The sequence below is a fragment of the Saccopteryx bilineata genome, chromosome 4 (assembly GCF_036850765.1).
Source record: "Saccopteryx bilineata isolate mSacBil1 chromosome 4, mSacBil1_pri_phased_curated, whole genome shotgun sequence".
Taxonomy (NCBI): Eukaryota; Metazoa; Chordata; class Mammalia; order Chiroptera; family Emballonuridae; genus Saccopteryx; species Saccopteryx bilineata.
In genome coordinates, this window is record NC_089493.1 from 258,646,249 (window position 1) to 258,673,313 (window position 27,065).

Here is a 27,065-nt window from a genome sequence, read left to right on the forward strand (position 1 = left end):
AACCTTAGGGGAAACCAGACCTGCCAACACCTTGATCTTAGACCTCCAGCTTCCAGAACTGTGAGAAAATTAATTTCTGTTGTGTCAGCCCCCTGCTCCGTGGTATTTTGCTGCAGTAGCCCTAACGGACTGACGCACTGCCCACGTGGAAGAGGAGAAACGACTCTCTACATACCAAAGGCACCGCCAATCTCCGCGCCGCTCGTTGGAATATTGACGTTGACAATGCCACAGTCTGATCCTTTCGGTCTATGCGTAAGAAGGGAGGGATGGTGAGCGCGATGTACAGGAAAGTAAAAAAGAGTAATAAAAATAAAAACAAAAATAAATTAAAAATCCAAACAAAACCTCTAGTACTCTCAATGCCCAAAAAATGGATGTTCAACTATGATGGCTTTGTTTTCTTTTTTTAAAGTTCATCACCACACAAATCAGACTACATAGGTTTTTTTAAATAAAGTTATACCCAAGCCAGCGGAAGATTCTGCCCAAATCCTTGGTAAAGATGCTACTTGAAAGTCCCTGTTTTACTTCATTATTCCATGCAAAGACTTCGTCTTCATTCTAAAAGGACAGATGTGAGAAGCCGTTAGATGACAGTGTTCAGGTCAGTTACCAGTGTTAAATTCCTATCATGAGATGCGCCGGTATCATTTTAGTGCAAAAACGGAAACTACAGAGTCAGCATGTGTTTCTCTTATAGAGCCTTTGTGGGGCTTTCTCCCTAATGTGCTACAAGAAACAAAGATCCATCTTCCTTTATTCCAGTACATTCTTCTATTCAAGCTATTACACGTAAGATCTAGTATTGAAAAAGTTTTTATTATGTGCCACACACAGACCTAAGCACTTAGCACGCGTCTAGTTCCTGAATCCTCACCCTATGACACAGGTTTTCTATTATCCCTAATTTAAAATTAGGCAATGGCAGCCCAGAGTGGCTAAATTATTTGCTCAAGAGCTCAGTCACACAAACACACCCTACAACAGGGGTTCCCAAACTTTTTACACAGGGGGCCAGTTCACTGTCCTTCAGACCGTTGGAGAGCCGGACTATAAAAAAACTATGAACAAATCCCTATGCACACTGCACATATCTTATTTTAAAGTAAAAAAACAAAATGGGAACAAATACAATATTTAAAATAAAGAACAAGTAAATTTAAATCAACAAACTGACCAGTATTTCAATGGGAACTATGGGCCTGCTTTTGGCTAATGAGATGGTTAATGTACTCCTTTCATTGACCACCAATGAAAGAGGTGCCCCTTCCGGAAGTGCAGCGGGGGCCGGATAAATGGCCTCAGGGGGTCGCATGTGGCCCGCGGGCCGTAGTTTGGGGACCCCTGCCCTACAAAATATAAACTTATCCTCTCTAGTCACCACATGTGAAACAATGATAGACCATTTAAAGCAAGATTTTAAAAACTGCTATCATGTGATTGCAACAAGGTAAGATTCTGATTATGTATTCTTCAACTGTTAATCATGGCACATCAAACCCTGATTTGCTCTCTAAACTCTCTCTGGCGTGGCTAGGGCCTATCTCCTGCTGGGGCAGGAGACCCTCTATTTTCTCCATCTGTTGAAACCTCCACAGCCTGTCCTGACACAGATCGTAACTGTGGATCTTTACGTTGCTCTATATCTTCTCATTTTGTCTGCTGGTACTCAGCTCTCAGACTATCAGGTTATCTAGTCCTTCTGTGTAGAAGCCAGATTTTTGGCTCACACAGCTCAGATGATACAGGATGTGAGGACCACATTCTCCAGCAACCGCAATAATCTCTGTCTTTGCTTCCCTGCCAGGAGCTTGACATGCTCTATAGTCTAAAGTGTTCATCCCATTGCATCTTATTCACAGTCTTCAAACTTATACTCAGAATGATTTTTTTTAAAACCTCCCTAAAGGCAAATCGAGTGCAATTTAATACACCTTCATTTTCTTCCTAGTCTTCTCATTGATTTCAACATTAGACTAGAGAAAAGAGAAACAGACTCATTTTTACCTTGAATTTAAAGACATAAAGAATTGGAGCAAAAGTCTCTGTGTGTGCAATGGATGCGTCATGGGCAAGACCTGTCACAATTGTTGGTTCTACGTAGTTCCCAGGGCGATCCATAACCTTCAGGAGAGAAAGGAAATAAAAACAATGAAGGCACAGCTGGCCTGTGGTGGCACAGTGGAAAGAGTGTCAGCCTGGAAAGCTGAGGTCGCCGGTCCAAAATCCTGGGCTTACCCGGCCAAGGCACACATGACAAGCAATCAATAAACAATTAAAGTGAAGTGATTATGAGTTGATATTTCTTGTTCCTCACCCCTTCTCTCTCCTCTCTCTGTAAAATCAATATATAAAATCTTTTAAAAGAAAAAACAAAGAAAGCATTTTGTTTGCTAGTACTTGTGCTCGGAGGACACAATCTTTGCCTATGTCTATGAGAAAAAAACAAACACTACTTTAGGTGAATTATTTCTGCAAAGTAACTTCCATCATGAACGAAAATTCTTTGCCTCCTATTGGCTCTAACTTGGACAGAATAAAATAGGAATAAAAGAGGAACCAAGGACAGAGAGCTGTACTATGTGTCACAACCAAGTAGTGTTGAAAAATAAGCTACTGTACACCTACTGTGGTAGAGACTACATTGTATCCCCCACCTCCAAATCCATATGTTGAAACCTTAACCCCACAGAGTAACTGAATTTGGAGACAGGGCCTTTAAAGAGGTAAAGTTAAATGAGGTCACCCTGGACAGTTACCTCAGTTGGTTAGAGTATTGTCCCAAAACATCAAGGTTGTGGGTTCAATCTCTGGTTAGGGCACATATGGAAAGTGACCAACAAAATAGAAAAAGAAATGCTATTCTTTCTTCCTCCTTGTCTCTTTTTCTCTATCAATAATAAAATAAAAAGTTAAATGAGGAACTCCTCTCTTTATGCATGGAAGAAAGGCGATGTGAAGACACTTCATGCCAGAAATGGAGGCTTCAGAAACCAACCCTGACTGCAATTTGATTTTAGACTTCCAGCCCCCATTACTGTGGGAAAAAGAAATGTCTGTTGTTTTAGCCATCCAGTCTATGATATTTTGTTATGGCAACCATAGCAAACTAACACACACTGTACAAAAATCAAAAGCTCCAAAAGGACACAGTTTTGACAATCCTAACCTACCTGCTCGTAACCAAATTACTAGTTCGCGTCCACTCTGCTAATTCTCCCTTTCGTTCCCTCACACACCGGTGCCCACGGCAAGCTGCCGTAGCCGGTGACTGATGCCCCAGCACCTGTGCAACGCTGCTCTCGCCCTCCGAGCCGTGTTTACCAGGGGTCAGCTGCATTACTCCCAATCCTGGACATGGCAGCGTATTTATTACTGCAACCCTATAATGCATTGCATAACGTAAATAAATATCCCACAAAGGAAAAAGTCATTTCTATAAAAAGTAAGTTGAATGTTTCAGGAAAACACAACTCAACAAAAGTAACAAAAATATACACCCTGTCCATACACACGCTGTGCCATGAAACATGGGTTATCGTGAACATGAGCGGGGAGAAGGAGTCATTCCTCAGACAGCTGAGCAAGACATTCAGTCACAGCAAACTTCAAAGAAAGTGAAACTAAACTGTAGCTAATACATGATTGGTATGGCGTATGCAAGGATGAAAACCAATTCCTACCGCACAGGAAGGCAACACTTGGACTACAGGTAAGGAATCAAACAAATGTAGTTATCTGTGCTAAATTAAAATGTTTTTGCTGGCAATTTTTTTGATTCCCTGTCTTACCTATCCTATTACAATAACCATTAAATACAAATTCCAGATACTCTGAACACAAAGTCTTCTCCTGTAGCATAAAAAGTTCTCCCCTCCCTACAAATTCCTAGAGACTCAATTTAAAGGCAGCCATTGCCTGACCAGGCGGTGGCGCAGTGGATGGAGCGTCGGACTGGGATTCAGAGGACCCAGCTTCGAGACCCCAAGGTCGCCAGCTTGAGCGCAGGATAATCTGGTTTGAGCAAAAGCTCACCAGCGTGGACTGGAGGTTGCTGGCCTGAGCAAGGGTTTACTCAGTGCTGAAGGCCCACGGTCAAGGCACATGTGAGAGAGCAGTCAATGAACAACTATGGTGTCGCAATGAAAAACTGATGATTGATGCTTCTCATCTCTCTCTGTTCCTGTCTGTCTGTCCCTATCCCTATCTATCCCTCTCTTTGTCCCTGTAAAAAAAAAAAAAAAAAAGGCAGCCATGGCTCTGAGATTCTTGTGTGTCCTTCCAGAAGAGTGCCACGCAGTTTATGTCATCACTCTTTAAAATGTGCACTTCCTTCCCTCTTACAAAACGGAGGGAAGAGAAACAACGGCATCTGAAGACCCCTCACCGGTTGGCCCAGAGCCCCCCTAGGCCTGAAGGAAGAAGTAAACACCTGTCACCGCCAAGGTAAGAGCATGCATTACCTTGCCACCGTAGGCCACTGCGCCTCCTTCTTTCTTTGCTGCCTCCACTGCTCCAAGAAACATGCTCACTGCCTGCTTGGTGTGGAGTGGCCCATAAAGAACATTAGCTGGAAGGAAAAAGCAATGTTCTTCACTGTACCCTAAATGGCATCATTTCATTATTACAACAGTTTTCCCAATGATCAGACCAATCCCTTCACATAGCCTCTCAGCTTAGAACAGGAGTCCACAACCTTTTTCTGTAACAGGCCAGACAGTAAATAGTCCATTTTGCATGACACACATGGTCTCTGTCACCACTACTGCACTTGGCCACTGTTGGGTGAAAGCAGCTGCAGCAGATATGTAAACGACTGGGTGTGGCCGTGTGCTGATAAACTGTCTTCACAGAGACATGTGGCAGGCCAAATCTGTTTGTCAACCTCTGATTTAGATCAATCCAAGCACTACATTAAAAACGCAGCACCAGTTTATTCACCGCAGTGTGAGCCCTCTCTAAGAAGTTCACAGGCTAAGCAGCTGGTGCGCAATGTACCGGGGAGAGGCTGACGCTGCCCTGTGTGTGGCTGCCAGGAGGCAGAGCAGCAAAGGTGACCAGGAGGAAGAAGGGAGACATAGAGGGCCTCAGGGAGGAGGTGCCTTGGAGCAGGAAGCCAGCTGTGGGAGGGACGAGGTGAAGAGCATCCCCAGCAGAGAGTGCAGGGCAGGACAGACCGGGCCTGGGACCCCTGGAGCACTGCAGGAAGGTTGGAAACCTTAGAGCTCAGGGAGCCCAGGGGCAAAGGCGCACAGGAGGTCAGAAGGGAAAGAGGGGAGGGGCAGAGCTCAGATTGGGAGCCTACAGAAGAGGAAGTAGGAAAAAAATCTAGGTTTTAGTCCAAGAGCAAAGAGAAATCGCTGGAGTATTTAAAGTAGGAGAGTGAATTATCCAATCTAATTACATTTTAAAAAATCACTCTGGCGCCTAACCAGGCGGTGGCACAGTGGATAGGGCGTCAGACTGGGAATCGGGAGGAACCAGGTTCAAGACCCCGAGGTCACTGGCTTGAGCATGGGCTCATCTGGCTTGCAAGCAGGCTCACCAGCTTGACAGCCGGGTTACCTGCTTGAGTGTGGGATCAGCTGGCTTGAGCCAAAAGGTCACTGCCTTGAAACCCAAGGTTGCTGGCTTGAGCAAGGGGTCACTCAGTCTGCTGTAGCCTCCCTGGTCAAGCCACATATGAGAAAGCAATCAATGAACAAATATGGTGCTGCCTCCTAGGAAACGGGATGCTGGTGGCTTTGAGGAGGGTCACAGCAGAGAAGAGAGAAAAGCTCATCCAGCACATCCCACCTAAAGACCATGCCCCTGGCTCACCTCCCAGCCCCCATCAGGCATTCCAGATCCTAACCTAGGAGCGGACCCGCTCCCATAATAAATGCCCTACAACCTGCTTTATATACTCTCAGTCCTCTCGGGAGAAGGGGAAAGATCAGAAGCACTTGTGACAGCAGCTTTCAGAAGGAACATCTCTGAAATGAACCAGATACTCACAGTCCCACGGGTCCCCGACCCGGATCTGTGCGTAGGCCTTTTTAAGTCTGCTTACCACTTCATCGTGGATGCTTTCATGTAAAAACTAAGTGAGAAAAGGAACATGCAAGAGACTAGTCAAAAATATATGTACAAATTTGTTCACAATGTACAAATTTTCTTAATAGTACTGATCTATATAGTTCATAATTTCTGAAAGTGATTTCTAAAAACATGCAAGCAGAAGTATGTTTATTTTTGTAGTTACATAATTTCTAATTTTAATATTAACTACCTGAAAATAATAATTTCCTCTAAGTAGATGTTAGAATAAAATTATAAGACAAGTCTTTATCAAGTCTTTAAGGACCTAGTTGACTAAGCTTTACGAATCAATTATGCCTGTTTCTGTTCTAGAGCATTTGGCATCTTAAGAAGCAGAAATCCTCAAGCATCCCTACCCACACTGTAGCTGTCTGAGTCATGGCAAACACATACCACTGCGACGTGGTCAGCCTACTTCTAATGCTGTGTAACCATATGCTCTTAGCCTCGGGCCCAGCAAATCTCCAGAGTAAGGCCTTCATCAGGTGAGGACATGCCTTGGACTCACTCTGGGTAGGACATGAGCTCTACACTATGTTCCCAGTGGAGGAAGAGAACTTGTCAAGCCATCCATCCTCTGAATTGGGCTCCGTGCGGCAAATGCATTGACATTATGAGAACTAGTTATTGGGATGTCTGGTGTACTACAATGGATTTTTCTACATATCACTTAACTGTTCTGTTCCTATGGAAATCGATTGGGCAATGACTAATAACTGTCCTCTAATTTAACACTAACTATAAAACATGGATATGCATATTTGCTCTAAGACACAAAAGATAAGTAAAAATTCTGAATAGAGAAATGCTTCTTTTATATCATTTCATATTTTGCCATGTAATTAGATTATAATATTTTAAAGGACCCATTTTCTTCTTAGTATTAATGTAATAAATATTTAAGGCAAATAAATTTAATAAATTATAAATACTTTGTGAATACTGTATCTTAGATTTTTGGGGGGGAACTTCAACTGAGTAATGTAAAAACAAAGAAAAGATATTCCTTTGTTATAAAATACAGGAAAAAAAATAAATATAAAACCTTATGAGAAAAGTAAAGACTTAACTTTGATATATCTTTTATTTTTATCAATTTAGATTGTATCAACCTTATGAAGAATTTGTTTATACTCATTGGGGGTGAGAGTAAAAAACCAAAGGCAATTCCTCTGTAATTCAACTGACTACATTTTTTTTTAATTACAGGAGAAAAACTCAATATTAATCATTTTAAAAAGGCAAATGTAGCCAAATTCTGTACCTACCCAAAACTTGTCTGGTTGTAGTACAGTTTTTCAGTACCATGAGAGTCATGAAAATCAAGTATGTATCTCATACAAAATTGAAATGCAGCCCAAATCTAAGCATGAAGATGAAACATTCCAAATGCTATACTATATACATGCCGAAAGTAAACAGCATCTCTTATATACACTTCATATTAATGCCTTATTTACTTATTACTTGTTTATTTATAGAGAAAACACTTACATAAAGTTATCTGCTTTTCATGTCACATCAAGTCAAATCTGAGACTTTATTTACAGGCCCAAATTAAAATCTTTAAAATGTTTTTATATTAAAAAATTTTTTTAAAAAAAGAAAAGGCTGTCTACCTTTCAGCTAATCATTTTAGCATTTTTTCAAATATTTAGCTTGTTTTCGTCTGTGATATTGGACCTTGTTGTCCCAGTAGAGCCCAAGCTCTGTGTCGATCAGGCGTCCCTGATTTGACTTCCCTGTGCAGTGGGACACTCCTGCTTATTAGCAGGCTGGCAGCCTCTTCGAGACTACTCTTGAGGCGGCTATGAGGATGCTACTGTTAAGTGCCACCAGAAGAAAGACACAACCGACACACAAATTAGTTGCAATAATCACACAGTCAATTTATCACTCACAAATCCTTTTGGCGTGCCTGGATACAGCTTAGGGGGCCCCGTCGGCGTGCTCCTCTAGGCTGGCTTTGGTCAGAGCTCAGAGCGGCGTGGAGACAGTTCACATCAACGTTGGAGTCTGGGCAACCACTGCAGCAGGGGGCCCCTCAGCTTTAGTACCCTTTCTGGCCAACACCTTCTAACAGGGGTCAATCTACAGGATTATCACCTCAAACCACCTTTTTGGGAGTTCATCACAGGGAACCCCCTTTATGTCAATCTACTGAAATGTTTACAGTAAACCACTTTTTCAGATGTTCTTATTTTCATTAATTTACAAAGTTAATGTAAATAACACCACTTCTTATCTATGTATAACTTCACACACATACTAACTGGGCTCTGCTTGAAAGTCAGAGTCTGTTTATCACATTACAGAGTTATGGCACTAAGCCACTATCCAATTGGCATAACTTTATTTAATTTTAATAATTATTTTTAATATCCTTTTAATTACTTTTATATATCTTCCATAGTTTTATATTTCTATATATTTAATTACTATAACCTTATGTTACTACAACACTTGTCCATACTGTTCTGGGTGTGGGACTGAACATAGTCTCATCACCCAGTCCTAGTGCAACCAGTCAGACTGAGACCACTTTTAGCTCGGGGTGGAGGGTCACTCAGAGAGACCCTGGCTGATCAGCAACATCTGCCAGGAGCAGAGAACAGAGCACAGGGCCACCTGTTTGCCAACCACATCTAGGAACAGCACGTTTCTAACAGTACTTGGACGACACTTTCCTAACAGTACAATCTGTTAAAGGTGGTGTTTGAAGACTAGGACAAGCTCATGAGCCTATACAGACACACTCACCAGGCGCCTCGCAGTGGTGCACCTCTGGCCGGCTGTCCCCACGGCGGCAAAGAGAGCTGACGGAACGACTAAGCTGAGGTCCGCATCCTCAAAAGCTTAGGGAAGCACAACGCACACCCATCAGTGTCATGAAGTAAGCAGACAAGGTACTTGCTAACTGGAGTAAAATCATGCCTTCATTCCTTGCAGTGAAAGGATATCAGAGTGCTCCCTGCACAGTAAGCATGCTCACACTGCTGAGGCCACTGGTCTTCCAGAGGAGGTGATGCGGGAATAGAGCAGTGAGCCTTAGGGTCTTTACCCAAGTACAGATGCACATGGAGGCTCTCGCTCCCCTGACCTCTTTCATTCCTCAGAGTGTCTGATACTGGCTAAGCCTCCTCTGTAACTCACTTGTGGTCTCTTCTCTAAGACCTCCACCCTTGTTGTCAGCTCTACATGCCTCCAGTCTCAACCTCATGACCCATTTTGATGCCAGCTTCCCCGGCCCATAGAGAGAGCAATGGGAAACTTCCCACTAACACCACCATCAGACTTGCCTTTAACACCGGTATTCTCACCTGCATCTGTCCTGAGGCCTTTAAATGCCTCTTGTGACCCCTCTACAAAGTGTTTCCAAATCTCTGAAACCCTTCAAGCTCTTTACTCCTACACCAGATTACTTCACCCCACTTAGCAAATAATCTCAAAGTGATTACACGCACTCTTCCATTTATATTATTTGTCATTCCTTCCTTCTTATCTCTTAGAGAAATTTACAGACACAATTCCCTCCTACATCTCCAATTGTCCCTTCTACAGTCTGACAGCATTCTCAGACTAGCCCGGTTAAAATGGGTAAGGTGGTTTGTGCAATCAAACAGACCAGCGTTCTTGTCCATTTCCACCACTTTTTAGTTGTGTTATTTTACCTTTTTGAGCTTCAATTTCCTCATCCATAAGGGATAGCGTCTGGGGTACAAATGGGTGATAGTAAGCAGTTAAGGAAAGAGCAGTGCTCTGGGGTCTGATTGCCGGGATATCAATTGCTGGTTCTATCACTTGCTGGCCTGTTCACACACATAATCACTATAAAGCTTAGACTGCAACCTTCAAATGAGATTCATAATGGTATCTACCTCACAGGATTACTGTGGGCATTAAATGAACAATGCATACGAAACAGCTGAGCACAGTTTCGTAGCAAATACCCACTGCAAACCAGATTTTTATTATTATTTCTTTTAATCTTTTTTTTTTTTTTTTTTACAGGGACAGAGAGAGAGAGTCAGAGAGAGGGATAGATAGGGACAGACAGACAGGAACGGAGAGAGATGAGAAGCATCAATCATCAGTTTTTCGTTGCAACACCTTAGTTGTTCATTGATTGCTTTCTGATATGTGCCTTGACCGTGGGGCTACAGCAGACCGAGTAACCCCTTGCTTGAGCCAGCGACCTTGGGTCCAAGCTGGTGAGCTTTTTTGCTCAAGCCAGATGAGCCCGCGCTCAAGCTGGCAACCTCGGGGTCTCAAACCTGGGTCCTCTGCATCCCGGTCCAACAGATCCTGGTCAGGCTGCAAACCAGATTTTTAAATTAACTCTCTTTAGCCTGACCAGGCGGTGGCACAGTGGATAGAGTGTCGGACTGGGATGCAGAGGACCCAGGTTCGAGACCCTGAGGTCGCCAGCTTGAGTGCGGGCTCATCTGGCTTGAGCAAAATCCCACCAGCTTGAATCCAAGGTCACTGGCTCCAGCAAGGGGTTACTCGGTCTGCTGAAGGCCCACGGTCAAGGCACATGTGAGAAAGCAATCAATGAACAACTAAGGTGTTGCAACGTGCAATGAAAAACTAATGATTGATGCTTCTCATCTCTCTCCGTTCCTGTCTGTCTGTCCCTGTCTATCCCTCTCTCTGACTCACTCTCTGTCTCTGTAAAAACTAAATTAATTAATTAATTAATTAACTCTCTTTAGATCAGAAGTTCATCTCAAACAAACCTTTGCCACTTAGTTTTTAAACTTCTGGTGTATACCACAAATACACAGGCATTTAAACGTGATGATTAACAGCAATATACAAATTAGCAAGTTTTGCCTTTTTTTTTTTTTCATTTTTCCGAAGCTGGAAACGGGGAGGCAGTCAGATAGACTCCCATATGCGCCCGACCGGGACCCACCCGGCATGCCCACCACGGGGCGATGTTCTGCCCATCTGGGGTGTCACTCTGTTGCATCCAGAGCCATTCTAGCGTCTGAGGCAGAGGCCAAAGAGCCATCCCCAGCGCCCGGGCCAACTTTGCTCCAATGGAGCCTCGGCTGCGGGAGGGGAAGAGAGAGACAGAGAGGAAGGAGAGGGGGAGGGGTGGAGAAGCAGATGGGCGCCTCTCCTGTGTGCCCTGGCCGGGAATCGAACCCAGGACTTCTGCACGCCAGGCCGACGCTCTACCGCTGAGCCAACCGGCCAGGGCCAAGTTTTGCTTTTTTATTCACAAAAGCGGTACTTTTATTATTAAATCTCAACCTACATTATCCAGTTACACTGGTAGACTATTCCCTTTTGTGTCAGATAATTGAAAAACAGAATTAAGTAATGTCCAAGTCTATCTATAAAGTGATTGAAATGCCTTAAGGAAGCATTCCTTCTCAGTTATAAAAGCACTAAATATTTCATTAAGGACAAGCTAATGTTTTTGAAATCTAATGTAATCAGCAAGTCACATAAGAGTTACTTATTTATTCTAGACATGTGGCCAGTTTTCAGAAAATAGGAGAAGGAAAAATAAGAAACAAAGCCACATTAGGAAGTCTCATACAAAGGTCCTAAACCCAGGTTACATTTTTCAAAAATGTAACCTTTCCTTCCTAGTTATCTCTGCCTTCAAACCACTGTGTCCTGTCTCATAACTAAAATTCCTAAGCATGTGAACTAGGCCTTAGGCATGGACAACATAGAACAGAGCTCCTAAACAGATTCTATATACTCAGGACAGAAAACAAAACAAAAACACAGGGCATCCTTACCAATAATGGCATTATTTCCTCCAAGTTCTAACAAACTTCTCCCTGTAAAAACATATAAACACAAATTAATGCCTAGTTTCGTATTTAATGTGCACTAACAGATGGCCTCAAATCATAACCTTATCCTAATTATGTTTTACTTTCCGATTTAAAATATAGCATGAGCGCCTTGGCAGGTTGGCTCAGTGGTAGAGCGTCGGCCTGGCGTGCAGGAGTCCCGGGTTTGATTCCAGGCCAGGGCACACAGGAGAAGCGCCCATCTGCTTCTCCACCCCTCCCCCCCCTCCTTCCTCTCTGTCTCTCTCTTCCCCTCCCGCAGCCGAGGCTCCATTGGAGCAAAGTTGACCTGGGCACTGAGGATGGCTCTGTGGCCTCTGCCTCAGGCGCTAGAACGGCTCTGGTTGCAACAGAGCGACGCCCCAGATGGGCAGAGCATCGCCCCCTGGTGGGCATGCTGGGTGGATCCTGGTCAGGCGCATGCAGGAGTCTGACTGCCTCCCAGTTTCCAACTTCAGAAAAATACAAAAAAAAAAAAATATATATATATATATATATAGCATGAGCACTGAATCAATGTCAAATTTCCTGATTTTAGCCTGACCAGGTGGTGGCGCAGTGGATAGAGCGTCGGACTGGGATGCAGAGGACCCAAGTTCGAAACCCCAAAGTCACTGGCTTGAGTGTGAGTCCATTTGGTTTGAGCAAGGCTCACCAGCTTGAACCCAAGGTCGCTGGCTTAAGCAAGGGGTCACCCACTCTGTTGTAGCCCTGTGGTCAAGGCACATATAAGAAAGCAATCAATGAATAACTAAGGTGCCACAACAAAGAATCAATGCTTCTCATCTCTCTCCCTTCCTGTCTGTCTGTCCCTCTCTCTGTCACACACACACACACAAAAAAAAATTCCTGATTTTAATAATTGTACTAGGTTATATTGCAGAATGTACTTGTTCTTAGGAAATACAGTGAAATATTTCATGGTAAAGGAACACAAGGTCTTCAACTTTCTCCAGATAGTTCAAAAATAATATGCAACCACAATGTGTGTGTGTGTTTCTGGAGAAAGAAAAATGATAAAGCAAGTGGGACAAAATGTAAGCAATTGGTGAATCTGGGTATAAAGAAATGACTTGTGTGTCTTATAATTTTTCTAAGTTTGATGTTGTGTCCAAAAAATTCCCAATAGTGTAAATGGTGTAGCCACTATGGAAAATCCAAGAAATTAAACACAGAATTACCATATTCTTGATCTAGCAACATCATGAAAAGTAAAGACAGGGACTTGAACAGATGTTTGTACACCCACGTTCACAGTATTCGCAACAGCTAAATGTGGAAGCAACCCAAGGGTCCACTGGTGGATCAATAAAAAATTATATATATATATATATATATATATATATATATATAATGAAATATTCAAGCTTTTAAAAAATGGAAATTCTGACACATGCTACAACATGGATGAATCCTGAAGACATTATGTTAAGTGACATAAGCCAGTCACAAAAGGAAAAATATTGTGTGATCCTACTTATATGAGCTTCCAAGTATAGTCAAATCCACAGAGACAGAAAGTAGAATCGTAGTTGCCAAGGGGCTGGGGAAAGCAGAAACGGGGCGTTCGTTTTTAATGGGGACAGTTTCAGTTGGGAAGACAAAGAAGTTCTGGAGGTGGATGTTGGTAATGGTCACACAACGAGATAAATACACTTAATGTCATTGAACTGCACACTTAAAAATGGTGAAAATGATAAATTTGTATATATTTAACCACAATAAAAAAGTTTTAAAATTATAAGCTCATTGTAGAAATTTTTTAATGATCAAAATGTATCAAGCAGGCAAAAGGCTATGGCCCATAGGTCATGATGAACTTTATATATACTTTGGTATAGTGCCTTCCACTCTTTTTCCTGTAAATTTATATTTAGTTGAGATTTTATACCTAATTAACTTTGCTTTATTTTCTGATTCATATCTCATATCTTCTCCTTAAATTATTAGAAACTATTAAAAAAAAATCGCTGTAGAGTGTCCATCATGAAGATGAACCAAACTTGATTTAACTACTTCTCTAGTGTTGAATAGATTGACTGTTGAATATCTACCTCTTACCTACTTAGGTCAGGGCCAAAGGGTGTGAATAGTAAGGCCACTATCTGCACTGCCAGCGTACATTCCAGGCAAGTTACACAGCAGGCTATGGATGCCATTCCAACCTTACTCTTCTCAGCATAAAGATTTGAAATGTATATGCCTCAATTTGAGAGCTGTGTTTACTACATCTTTTGAATATACATTTATTTTTCCTTAAATGCACTTTAAAATCAACTTCTATAAAAAGAACTTTTATTTATTTGCGACAGCAGGAAAAGTGCGTTCCCACTTCCACCACTCTAAAACAGTTAAGCATCAGATAAATGTTAATTATAAGGAGGTAGGGCTGTTATTACCAGCACTGAGTGCTACATCAGCTCTAGTCTCTGCTGCAAGCACTGATTTAATGACAGTTTGCTGGCTACAGCAGAGCACTATATTAGATGGCAAAAAAAGGGGGAGGCAAACAGAAGATCTACACCTAATGTCAGCTCCCCCTGCCTGATTTCACGTGCTTTGTGGCAAAAGAGAAGGGACCTGTACTTCCTAAATCCTTCCAATTCCTTAACTGTTCCCTAACCACTCTCCTACAGCCAACCCCCACCATGAAAAGCACCTGTATCAAGACAGGCAGATACCTTCTGTAAAAATTATCATATAATCCTATTAATAGTACTGCTTAAGAGAGAACAAACTACTGCTTTGAATACGAAGGGGGTGGGAGAAGGATGAGGAGAAGAAAGTCGCTAGTGGGAAGAGTGGAATTCATGATCTTGAGCATCTCTGCGCATCTTATTGGCCAGCTGTATATATTCTTTGAGAAGTACCTATTCATTTTTAATTGGTTTGTCTTTTTTTTTTAATATTTTATTTTTTTTATTTTAAGAGAGGGGCGTGAGAAGTACCTGTTCATTGTTGCTTCGCTCTAGTTGTTCACTGGTTGTTTGTGTATGTGCCTTGACTGGGCAAACCCAGGGTTTTAAACCAGCGACCTCAGCATTCCAGGTTGCCGCTCTATCCACTGCGCCACCACAGGTCAGGCTATTTGTCTTACACGTTGTTGAATCGTTAAGAGTTCTTTATATAAGCCCTGGCCGGTTGGCTCAGCGGTACAGCGTCGGCCTGGCGTGCGGGGGACCCGGGTTCAATTCCCGGCCAGGGCACATAGGAGAAGCGCCCATTTGCTTCTCCACCCCCACCCTCTCCTTCCTCTCTGTCTCTCTCTTCCCCTCCCGCAGCCAAGGCTCCATTGGAGCAAAGATGGCCCGGGCACTGGGGATGGCTCCTTGGCCTCTGCCCCAGGCACTAGAGTGGCTCTGGTCACGGCAGAGAGACGCCCCAGAGGGGCAGAGCATCGCCCCCTGGTGGGCAGAGCGTTACCCCTGGTGGGCGTGCTGGGTGGATCCCGGTCGGGCGCATGCGGGAGTCTGTCTGACTGTCTCTCCCCGTTTCCAGCTTCAGGGGGAAAAAAAAAAAAAAAGAGTTCTTTATATATTCTAAATATAAATCTTTTATCATGTAAGATTTGCAAATGTTTTCTTCAATTCTACAGGTTGTCCATTTTTTTAATGGTGTCCTTTGAAGCACAAAACTTTTTAATTTTGATGAAATCCAATTTATCTTTTATTCTTTTGTTGCTTGTGCTGCAGGTGTCACATCACAGCTAAGGAACCACTGCCTAACCCAGGGGTCCCCAAACTACGACCGGCGGGCCGCAAGCGGTCCCCTGAGGCTATTTATCCACCCCCGCCGCACTTCCAGAAGGGGCACCTCTTTCATTGGTGGTCAGTGAGAGAAGCATAGTTCCCATTGAAATACTGGTCAGTTTGTTGATTTAAATTTACTTGTTCTTTATTTTAAATACTGTATTTGTTCCCGTTTTGTTTTTTTACTTTAAAATAAGATATGTGCAGTGTGCATGGGGATTTGTTCATAGTTTTTTTTTTATATTCCAGCCCTCCAATGGTCTGAGGGACAGTGAACTGGCCCCCTGTGTAAAAAGTTTGGGGACCCCTGGCCTAACCCAAGGTCACAAAAACTTATTCATGTTTTCCTTTAACAGCTTTATAGTTCTAGCTCCTATATTTAGGTCTTTGATGCATTTTGATTTAATTGTTGCATACTGGGTGAGGTAGGGATCTAACTTTAAATATATTTATAAATATATTTATGTGGATATCTAGTTGTCCTAGCACCATTTATTGAAAAGACCATTTTCTCATTGAAATGTCCTGGCACCCTTGTCAAAATCAACTGGCCATAAACGTAAGGCCTCTGAACTCTTGATTCTTCCTCATCGATCGTTTCGTCTATCCTTATGCCAGTACCACACAGTCTCGATTACTGTAGTTTCGTAGTTAAGTTTTGAAATCAAGAAGTGTGAGTCTTCCAATTTTGTTTTTCTCTTTCAAGATTATTTTGGCTATTGAGGGTTTTTGTATTTTCATATGATTTTCAAATCAACTCATCCATTTCTACAAAGAAGCCAGCTGGCATTTTGAAAAGAATTGCATTCAATCTTTTGATCACTTGGGCAATACCAAGAAGTGAAAATGGGATGACTACTTTTACTTAGGTCTTTAATTAACAGTGCTTCATGGTACTCCGTCTGAAAAGCTTGCACAGCTTTTGCTGAATATACCCCTAAGTATTTTATTCTTCTTTTTTTTTAATTTATTTTTTTTTATTTTTTATTCATTTTAGAGAGGAGAGGGAGAGACAGAGAGAGAGAGAGAGAGAGAGAGAGGGAGGAGCTGGAAGCATCAACTCCCATATGTACCTTGACCAGGCAAGCCCAGGGTTTTGAACCCGCGACCTCAGCATTTCCAGGTCGACGCTTTATCCACTGCGCCACCACAGGTCAGGCCTATTTTATTCTTCTTGATGCCATGCAATTAAATGAATTTTTTCTGTGGAATTCATTTTCATGTTGTTCATTGTTAATGTATAAAAATGTAATTGTTTTTATTGATCTTCTATCCTTGCTGACCTTGTTGATTAGTCCAACAGTTTTCTGTACACATGCTTTTTAAAAGCAATGCCCAAAAAAGCAACAGGGCTGGCAGATTACCTAGTCAAGTCTCTCCTTGTTAAAATCTAAATTCATAATTGCCCAAAACTGACAGTTAATATTATCCTTAAAAACCTCTTTAATCAGTCATAAAGTAGAGCACACAAAGCTATGTTTATATAAATGAGGAGACAGATTTGAATCTTCCATTCACCATTCACTGTAGGTCCTGTACTCAGTGATCCTATTTAAACTGCAGATTTTCTTTTTTTTAAATTTGCTAAATAAGTCTGATACAATTTGATAAATATATATGATTCTACCATAGTCATGTAGAGAAAAAATGACATCCTTTTCCAAATTTTGCTATTTAAATTTGTGTGTGCCCTAATATGAACTCACTAATAACTGCAACCTCTTCTTTTACTTGAATGTTCAAATAAACGTGGCTGGTATCTCCATGGAAAGGGTCAAGATAAAAAATACCACTTTTAGATTTCACATCCATACCTCTGCAGGAATTAAAATCCTCATTAGAAAGCCAACACTTACCAAACCTCTCCTGCACCATAAGGGCCACCTGTTTTCCCACCTGAGTGCTCCCAGTGAAGGACAGCAGGTTCACTCGCTCATCTTTGGCCATGGCTGTGCTGAAGGGGAACAGACAAGGTCACTCAAGCAGGAAAACCCAGCCATGGCGCCACCTAACGAGAACCTTGACCTACCGGGCTCTTGGAAAGGCAGTCTGTTATAAGAGAGCAAGGGGAGGTCTTCATGACAATGAACTAGATTTTCACAGGTAGAACCAAATAACAGAAAAAGTAACCTCTTCTGTGAGCTCTCTATAAACAGAAATCACCTTGAGGACACTGTTAAGGAAGAAAGTTCTTCCTGTACTGAGTGGGTGACTGTACAACGTGACCTTAGCATTTCACTGATGAGCAGCCCGGTTATTTTGAGGATTTTTAAACTACCCCATGGTTGCTGGCTTGAGCCCATGGTCGCTGGCTTAAGCAAGGGATCACTGGCTCAGCTAGACAACCCCCCTCGCCCTGGTCAAGGCACATACAAGAAAGCAATCAAAGGCCCTGGCCGGTTGGCTCAGCGGGAGAGCGTCGGCCTAGCGTGCGGAGGACCCGGGTTCGATTCCCGGCCAGGGCACACAGGAGAAGCGCCCATTTGCTTCTCCACCCCTCCGCCGCGCTTTCCTCTCTGTCTCTCTCTTCCCCTCCCGCAGCCAAGGCTCCATTGGAGCAAAGATGGCCCGGGCGCTGGGGATGGCTCTGTGGCCTCTGCCTCAGGCGCTAGAGTGGCTCTGGTCGCAATATGGCGACGCCCAGGATGGGCAGAGCATCGCCCCCTGGTGGGCAGAGCGTCGCCCCTGGTGGGCGTGCCGGGTGGATCCCGGTCGGGCGCATGCGGGAGTCTGTCTGACTGTCTCTCCCTGTTTCCAGCTTCAGAAAAATGGAAAAAAAAAAAAAAAAGCAAGCAATCAATGAATGACTACGATGCTGCAACAAAAAAAATGATGCTTCTCATCTCTCTCCTTTCCTGTCTGTCTGTCCCTATCTGTCTGTCCCTCTCTGTCTCTTTCACTAACAACAACAACAACAAAAATTAAAAATCTAAGGGCTGTAGGGAAACATCCTAAGTATCCCTCATGGAAGATGACTGATAAAGGCTGTGCTACGATTTCCGGTTGTTTCTAAGGAATGCAGACCACACTATCAATTTGAACCTTTTTGCTCAGTTTAGTACGTCAAAGGGCTTGGTGCACAGAGCAGTCACAGCATCTAATATAGGGCACGGACAGTTCCCCAGGTTCAGCCCAGCAAACATGAGCACAGCTACCCAAGGCAGCGGCTCCGTGACGCACAACTTCACACTAATGCGATTACCCGAGCTACTCTACGGCCAAAGCCAAGGACTGGATGCCCAGAGGGCAAGAACGGAGTTGGTCAAAGGATAGAATACTCATTGGAGTTAGATACTACACTATGAATACTTTTCATTTATTTAAAATAAAAAAGGAGCAACTTATAGCTCATTTTTTGAGATCACCAGTAAAAGTAGCATACTATGGTAAAAAAAAAAAAAAAAAAAGTTGGGTTCCATAATAATATTGATAATTCCAAAACACCATTCTCACTTCAGCTGCGCTGGGCTTAGTTATTCCAGTAAGGCTGCTTCTAGTTGATCAGCCTGGGGTCCTTCAGCAGAAAGCTGTTCTCCATCTACTGACCTACCCGATGTCTGCTCCACTGCAAGTCAAGGAACAAATCGCACCAGGCAGCTTGTTGTCCTCCAGAACCTTGGCTATTATCCTAGAAAGAAAAAGCAATTACTACTAAGGGGGCAAGTCCATTTCTTAGGGTTTTGAAAAACTAGGAATAACTTCCAGCCACCTAACCTTTCTGTCTTAACTCTGTCTCCCTCCCCTCAAACATCCAGACCTGGATTTGTCCTCACATAACAGAAATAAGGTTTTCAAACACATGAAAACAAAACTTTTTTTTCACTAATAGAATCTTAAAAGGAAATTGTTTTTAAAAAAAACATCACAAAATAAATAAAAGACGTAAAGCATTGGTCATGTAATTCAAGTGATCCTTGTTTTCAAGTAGTTTCTGCCAAACTATGAAGATGTATCTGACTGATCACAGGGCCTTTTTTTATTTTTTTGTTTCTCACTACAAATCCATTAAAATGAAAATAAAAAAATAAAACAAGAAATCATAAAAAAAAAAACCTTGAAATAGGCCCTGGCTGCTTGGCTCAGTGGTAGAGCGTCGGCCCAGCATGTGGAAGTCCCGGGTTCGATTCCTGGCCAGGGCACAGAAGCGCCCATCTGCTTCTCCACCCCGCCCCCTCTCCTTCCTCTCTGTCTCTCTCTTCCCCTCCCACAGCCAAGGCTCCACTGGAGCAAAGATGGCCCGGGCGCTGAGGACGGCTCCGTGGCCTCTGCCTCAGGCACTAGAATGGCTCTGGTTGCATCATAGTGGGCTTGTGGGGTGGGTCCTGGTCGGGCGCATGCGGGACTCTTTCTGCCACCCCACTACCCCCACTTCTCAATTCAGGAAAATACAAAAAAAAAAAAAAAAAAAAAAAAAAAAAAGGAAGACCCCTGACTGGCCAACCACATCTGGACTAGGACCACCACCTGAAAATGATAAACAGGAACCTCATACAGTTTGGCCTTCCCAGAGTGCAGTGACTCTCACCACTGCAGGACCCTGACGGGCAGCTGAAAGCCCTGCCAACAGAATTGTCACAAGGCATTCTGGCTCCTGTGCGGCATTAGGCTATCAAGTCGGGGCTACCCCCACTTGTGTGCATTGCAGATCCCATCTCTTACCCCTGTGCAAACTGCTATAAAGACACCAACTGAAGAGAAATACCTAATGCTATCCCCCTGGCCAACTAGTATAACCTTCCGCATGGAGAAGTACCATGTGGCCTGTGTTCATCTTCTGAGTCTGAGCGTTGAGCTGCATTAAGAACTCCTATTGGATACAGCAGCACCCTTGCTTAATTATGGCCAAATTCAGCATCATTTTACTTACTGCCTTCCATTACAAAATAAAGTAACATTCTCAATTACCTAAAATGTCAACCATGTTCCTATGTGAACATTTCAAACCTTCAAAATGTCTAAAGCACATAAGTATAAAACAGCTCAAAGCAACAATAACTTAAAACATCTGAAACTAATATCAATTGATAGTGTTTTAAACCAGTTGTTTAAACTGGCAAGTCAGTCCACTATGATCATGTTAGCTGTTTTAAGTTATTTTTAATAAAAAAAAATTCCCTTGGAAATCTCATCATTTTTCTGTTTTCTATATCAGAGTTCTATGTAATATATTTTTTTAAGATTTTCTTTATTGATTTTAGAGAGAGGAAAGAGAGAAGAAGAATGGGAGGAGGAGAGGAAAGCATCAACTGGCAGTAGTTGCTTCCTGTATTTGCCTTAACTGGGCAAGCCCAGGGTTCGAACCAGCGACCTCAGCATTCTAGGTCAACTCTTCATCCACTGTGCCACCACAGGTCAGGCTCTATGTAGTATTACCTTGAACATCCCTACCTTGAAGGATATACTTTTCTCAATTATCACACATTTCTTTCAAGTAAAGACTATTCTCTCTTTTAGAGCCCACTTTTCAATTCCTAAGCCAGTATTCCTAAGTGATCTTCCAATACTACAGGCCCTCTCACATAGAGATTCTGCCGCCAGCTCTCCACAACAGCTCTTAACTCAGAGAATGCAGACTGTGAAATTAATCAAGCATGAAGGATGCACTATACCCCCGCATGCGAAAGCCCACTCTTGTTGATGATTTCTAAACTCTGGAATGACAAATCAGTAACAATGATTTTATGATGTGATCAGAGTTGTCGAGTTTTCAAATATGAGAAAACAATTTTTTTAATCAAAAGATAAAACACACTTTAGATGATGTGAGAAAGAATCTGTGGAATAATATAGTAAGCATTTCTTTCTGTTCTGCTAACAGTCTATTAAACAAAAGCAATAAAAGAATTAGCAAAAAAAAAAAAAAAAGAATTAGCTAGGTAGAACTCAAAACCATTAACATGTTGAATAGTTATAAATTATAGCCCCTAAACTGCAAGAAAATTTCTCTTCGCTGATTTGCTTTTATTTTGCAAGTGACAATAATGTTTATAAGAGTTCAAGTTCAACACATAAATCAATATCTGTCATGTTTCCAAAGAATTAAAGGATGTGGCTATAAAAGAGCTCTATGAACTGCAAAATAATATAAAAATGTTATCACAACCAAAAAGAGATTATTCAAATCCCATACTTAAATATGACACTTACATTACATTAAAAATTCAGCCTGACCTGTGGTGGTGTAGTGAATAAAGCATTGACCTGGGATGCTGAGGTCACCAGTTTGAAACCCTGGGCTTGCCTGGTCAAGGCACAAATGGAAGCTGATGCTTCCTGTTCCTTCCCTTCTCTCTCTCTGTCTCTCCCCTCTCTAAAATGAATAAAGTCCTAAAAATTAAAAAATTTTAAAAAAGGCCTGACCTGTGGTGGCGCAGTGGATAAAGTGTCGACCTGGAAATGCTGAGGTCGCCGGTTCGAAACCCTGGGCTTGCCTGGTCAAGGCACATATGGGAGTTGATGCTTCTAGCTCCTCCCCCCTTCTCTCTCTCTCCTCTCTCTCCCTCTCTCCCTCTCTCTCTCCCTCTCTCTCTCCTCTCTAAAAATGAATAAAAAAAATTTTTTTTTTAAATTCAGTGCCTATTGCTTGAGTGGTGGGGGCATAGTGGATATTGTCAACCTGGGACTCTGAGGCCCTAGGTTCAAAACCCTGAGTGCAGGCTCACCAGCTTGAGTGCAGGGTCGCCAGCTTGAGTGTGGGATCATTGACATGACCCCATGGTTGCTGGCGTGAAGTCCGAGGTCACTGGTTCAGCTGGAGCCCCCCAGTCAAGGCACTTAGGTGAATCAATCAATGAACAACTAGAGCACCACAACTACGAGTTAATACTTCTCATCTCTCTCCCTTCCTGTCTATCTCTGTCTCTCTGTCTCTCTCTCTCTCTCTCACACACACACACACACAGAGTGCCTATCTATCACCCTTTTGAGAATATTCCATACTCAGGAAAAAGCCACACATACTCACTTTGTGACAGCGACACTAATGAGGGAAGTTGTTGGAGCACCTTTCCTTAAAAGGGTTAAAAAAAAAGAGCAAGTTAATTTGGTGAAAATCATAAATATCTTTTATTATCAAGCAGAAGCAAAAGTCTGTGAGAAAAACTTCTAATGAGACAACTGAGCCTAATATCTGAAACAGGAATCTATCCTTCAGCTTGGTTTCTCTGGGACCTAACAGAACACAAAACTTTCATAAGTATAAAAATGGCGAAAAGCAATTTTGAACCTTCTTGCGCTGATCGTGGGAACCGTTACATTAATCTCTGCCAATTATGGGAACCGAGTGAAAGGAAATCCATGTGAATTTTTCTTAGAAAGCTCAGAGCTGCAAGAAAGCATGGGTCCCTTTGGTAACATGGTACCAAACCATTAATCCTCCCACCCACACCTTGCTCATTTGTGACAGTCTGAGTACATCCAATAGACTACCCTCAGATCAGTATATCACTAGTGGTAAGATGCAAAATGGACAAAGACAAGTCTCGTGGCTTTGCTGACCTAAATTCTTCCTCTGAGCACGAAAGCTAAAAACAGTCAATGGTTTCTGTCATGTATAAGGCACTGACATTTTCCCATTTAACTTTTACTACCGAATATTTTATAAACTATAAAATTTAATGCATCAGTGTGAACACCGGCCAAGTGCCTCAGAGTCACTTGGGAGTTCACTATCAAATTTTTATTCAAGAAAAAAAAAAGAGTCAAACTTTAAAACAACGTTGTGATTTATCACAAGTTCTCTTTTTTTCCTCCTACTTGTTTACTTACTTTTCTGTTTGGGGAGTATAGTATAATAAAGATTATTTGTTCTTTGTTTCTGGCACAGAGCATCAAAACACCTTGGAATTCTAAGTGCTAACAAGGTGACTTGTAGGGTCCATTTGCTTCAAGACAGAGGTTGGTTGCTGGTCACCAGAAAGACCCACCACAGGGAAGGGAGGAGGAATCAAGACTGAGTTTAACCACATGTCCTGTGATTTAATCAATAATGCCTGTGGCATGTATCCCCCATAAAAAACTCTGGACACCAGAGCTCAGTGGAGCCTCTCTGCTGGGAGGGCAGCATGCCCCACCTTCACTCACTGGGAAAGGGCATGGGAGCTCTGCATCTGGGACCCTGCGAGACCTCACCCCATGTGCATCCTCATAATCAAACTATGATTGTTAAGCATTGTGCTTTCTTCCGTCCTGAGAGGTCACTCTAATAAGTTATTGAAACAGAGGGTTCATAGGAACCTCCAAATTTGTAGCTGGCTGGCAGACCTGCAGATGCCCTGAGGACCTGGGGGTACTTGCAGTTTGCATCTGAGGTAGAGCCAGTCTTGTGGAGCACTGAGCCTTTAACCATGAGGAGCCGGACACTAAATCCAGGAAGTTGGTGTCAGAATTTAATTACAGTACACACACTTGGGATGGAAACAACTGGAAAGACAAGGCTGTGTCAAAAAAATAAACTTTACCAATGGTAAAATAGGTAATAATTCCAAGTCAGTGTTTTACATGTAGCAGACGTGACTTAATATGTTGTAGAAAGAATAAGGTAATAAGAAAACATCTCAATACATTTGAAATACTTTTGCTAGTATCCAACAATGGCTACTTTTATCATCGTCTTACTGTATAAGAAAGTGAACAGGTCTTACCAAAGGCACACATTCCCACAGATCATGGCGATGGCGTTGTTCCAGCCATATACCGCCACGGGGAAGTTGAACGCAGTGATGATTCCAACCAGGCCTACAGGATTCCACTGTTCAATCAGCGCGTGGCCGGGTCCTGAGAACAGGGAAAGGTGAGGAGCCGCCTAAGCACGTTCGTTTAATGCAGATCAAGCCCTGGCCGGTTGGCTTAGCAGTAGAGCGTCGGCCTAGCGTGCGGAGGACCCGGGTTCGATTCCCGGCCAGGGCACACAGGAGAAGCGCCCATTTGCTTCTCCACCCCTCCGCCGCGCTTTCCTCTCTGTCTCTCTCTTCCCCTCCCACAGCCAAGGCTCCATTGGAGCAAGGGTGGCCCGGGCGCTGGGGATGGCTCTGTGGCCTCTGCCTCAGGCGCTGGAGTGGCTCTGGTCGCAACATGGCGACGCCCAGGATGGGCAGAGCGTCGCCCCTGGTGGGCAGAGCGTCGCCCCTGGTGGGCGTGCCGGGTGGATCCCGGTCGGGCGCATGCGGGAGTCTGTCTGACTGTCTCTCCCTGTTTCCAGCTTCAGAAAAATGAAAAAATAAAAATAAAAAAATAATGCAGATCAAGTGAATAAGAACAAAGTCTGAAATCTTTCATATTCAGAAAAAAACGTACACAGGACCACGTGGGGATTCCAGATGCCTTGTAGTGGCTCACTTTAGATAGTGGCGGGATACAGGTATATTAATTAGTACACTACAAAAGCTGTTATTACTACACTACCTTAAAAACCGTAATGATAGTCACTATGCCTCTGATCCTCATAGGAAGTCTGATTATTTTATTACTCAAGGGCAATCAGAGCAGCGAAGAACCAAAGCAAGGAGCGATGATGGCTCACAAACCCTGGTGAAAAGCAGAGAGCACTGGCCAGGCGGTGCTCCCGGCAGCCATCTTTCTGAGCCCGCTCACCTCGCTGGCTGGGAGCAGGGAAGCCGCCATTGCTGCACCCACTGCCAGACCCTGCTTTAGTCTGGGCCGCCTCATCGCCCTTCACACGGTGTGCTGGCATGGCTCCTCCCCGGCAGGGCCTGCCTCCTCCCTCCCTGTCCTCCCCGCTTTATCCTCCTCAGGGGACCAGGGCCACTCTGATAACATCACTCCTTTGCTGCAAACCCTTCGGTGTCTGGGTCACTACTGCAGCTGCCTGCAGTCAAGCCCAAACTCCCCATCAGGCGAAGTCTTTTCCCACTGCCTGTCCACGCCACCTCTCCCCTCCTCTGTGCCCTCCGGCTGGTCTAAAACAACAGTTCCCCAAATAAGCCACATCCTCCCATCCCAAGCTTTCACGTTTTCCCCCTATTTAAATTAATGCTTGCCCCAACACTCCACCTCTCTCTGCTTGAGGCGTTAACTTGAATTACTTTCTCTGGCTAGCTGAGGGGCTCATTATCCTACCCTCCACCCCACCCCAGTACTTACCATGTTCTATTGTAATTATCCCTGTACTTACCTCCCACTTGCCTCTCACTCTTAACTGTAAGAAACCTATAGGCTTATAAATTCACTGAACACAAGGACTATGCCTTATTGATCAAGTATCACCTGTTTAGATGACCTGGCACGTGGTAGACACTCAATAAGGATTAATTGCATTAATGAGGTCAAAGTTACCCCTAAGTTTCTGCTAGATGAATGATCTACTCTTAAAAAAAAAAAAAAAAAAAAAAGCCTGACTAGATAAAGCATCGTCCTGGACGCTAATGACCCAGGTTCAAAACTCTGACATTGCTGGCTTGAGCACGGGCTCATCCAGCTTGAGTGCGGGCTCATCAGCTTGAGCATGGGAATACAGACATGACCCCATGGTCACTGGCTTGATCCCAAAGGTCACTGGCTTGAAGCCCAAGGTCGCTGGCTTGAGCAAGGAGTTACTGGCTTGGCTGGAGCCCCCTAGTCAAGGCACATATGAGAAAGCAATCAATGAACAACTAAGGTGCCAGAATGAAGAATTGACGCTTCTCATCTGTCTCCCTTCCTGTCTGTCTGTCCCTGTCTCTCTCTCTGTCACCAAAAAAACCCCCCAAAAAAACCCTGGCCGTGCCTGATCAAGGCATCTATGGGAAGCAACTACTATGAGTTGATGCTTCCCGTTCTTCCCCCTACTCTTTCTCTGTCTCTCTCTTCTCTCTAAAAATCAATAAATAAAATTAAAAAAAATAAAAAATAAAAAAAAAAGCCTGGCCTGTGGTGGAGCAGTGGATAAAGAAAGCATCCATCCGGAACACTGAGGTCGCCAGTTCAAAACACATGGGAGGAGCCGATGCTTCCTTCTCTTCCCTCCTTCTCTCTTCCTCTCCCTCCCCTCTAAAATGAATAAATCTTTTTAAAAAACATAAAGAAAAGAAATTTTGCAAAATACTGAAAAATAGAAAGAGAACAGCCTGACCAGGTGGTGGTACAGTGGATAGAGCATCGATCTGGGATGCTGAGGACCCAGTTTTGAAACCCCGAGGTCACTAGCTTGAGTTCTAGCTTGAGTGTGGGGTCACTGACTTGAGCGTGGGATCATAGACATGACCACGAGGTCACTAGCTTGAGTGTGGGGTCACTGACTTGAGCGTGGGATCATAGACATGACCACGAGGTCGCTGGCTTGAGTACTAGCTTGAGTGTGGGGTCACTGACTTGAGCGTGGGGTCACAGACATGACCACGAGGTCACTAGCTTGAGCACTAGCTTGAGTGTGGGGTCACTGACTTGAGCGTGGGATCACAGACATGACCACGAGGTC

At 43.3% G+C, this 27,065-nt stretch overlaps 1 protein-coding gene across 3 annotated transcripts in view; it reads right to left on the minus strand.

Annotated features, from left to right (window-relative positions):
* The window catches only part of ALDH7A1 (aldehyde dehydrogenase 7 family member A1), a 45,843-nt gene that overhangs the window by 8,795 nt on the left and 9,983 nt on the right, over positions 1–27,065 (minus strand). For all 3 annotated transcript variants that reach the window (XM_066274230.1, XM_066274231.1, XM_066274229.1), the window contains exons 6-16: positions 24,295–24,427; positions 22,617–22,661; positions 19,203–19,280; positions 17,509–17,606; positions 11,847–11,888; positions 8,845–8,939; positions 6,001–6,085; positions 4,467–4,573; positions 2,011–2,127; positions 467–564; positions 176–249 (exon numbers count right to left, since the gene is read on the minus strand). In XM_066274230.1, the coding sequence (XP_066130327.1) occupies positions 176–249; positions 467–564; positions 2,011–2,127; positions 4,467–4,573; positions 6,001–6,085; positions 8,845–8,939; positions 11,847–11,888; positions 17,509–17,606; positions 19,203–19,280; positions 22,617–22,661; positions 24,295–24,427 (972 nt within the window). The remainder of the gene's footprint in view (positions 1–175; positions 250–466; positions 565–2,010; positions 2,128–4,466; positions 4,574–6,000; positions 6,086–8,844; positions 8,940–11,846; positions 11,889–17,508; positions 17,607–19,202; positions 19,281–22,616; positions 22,662–24,294; positions 24,428–27,065) is intronic.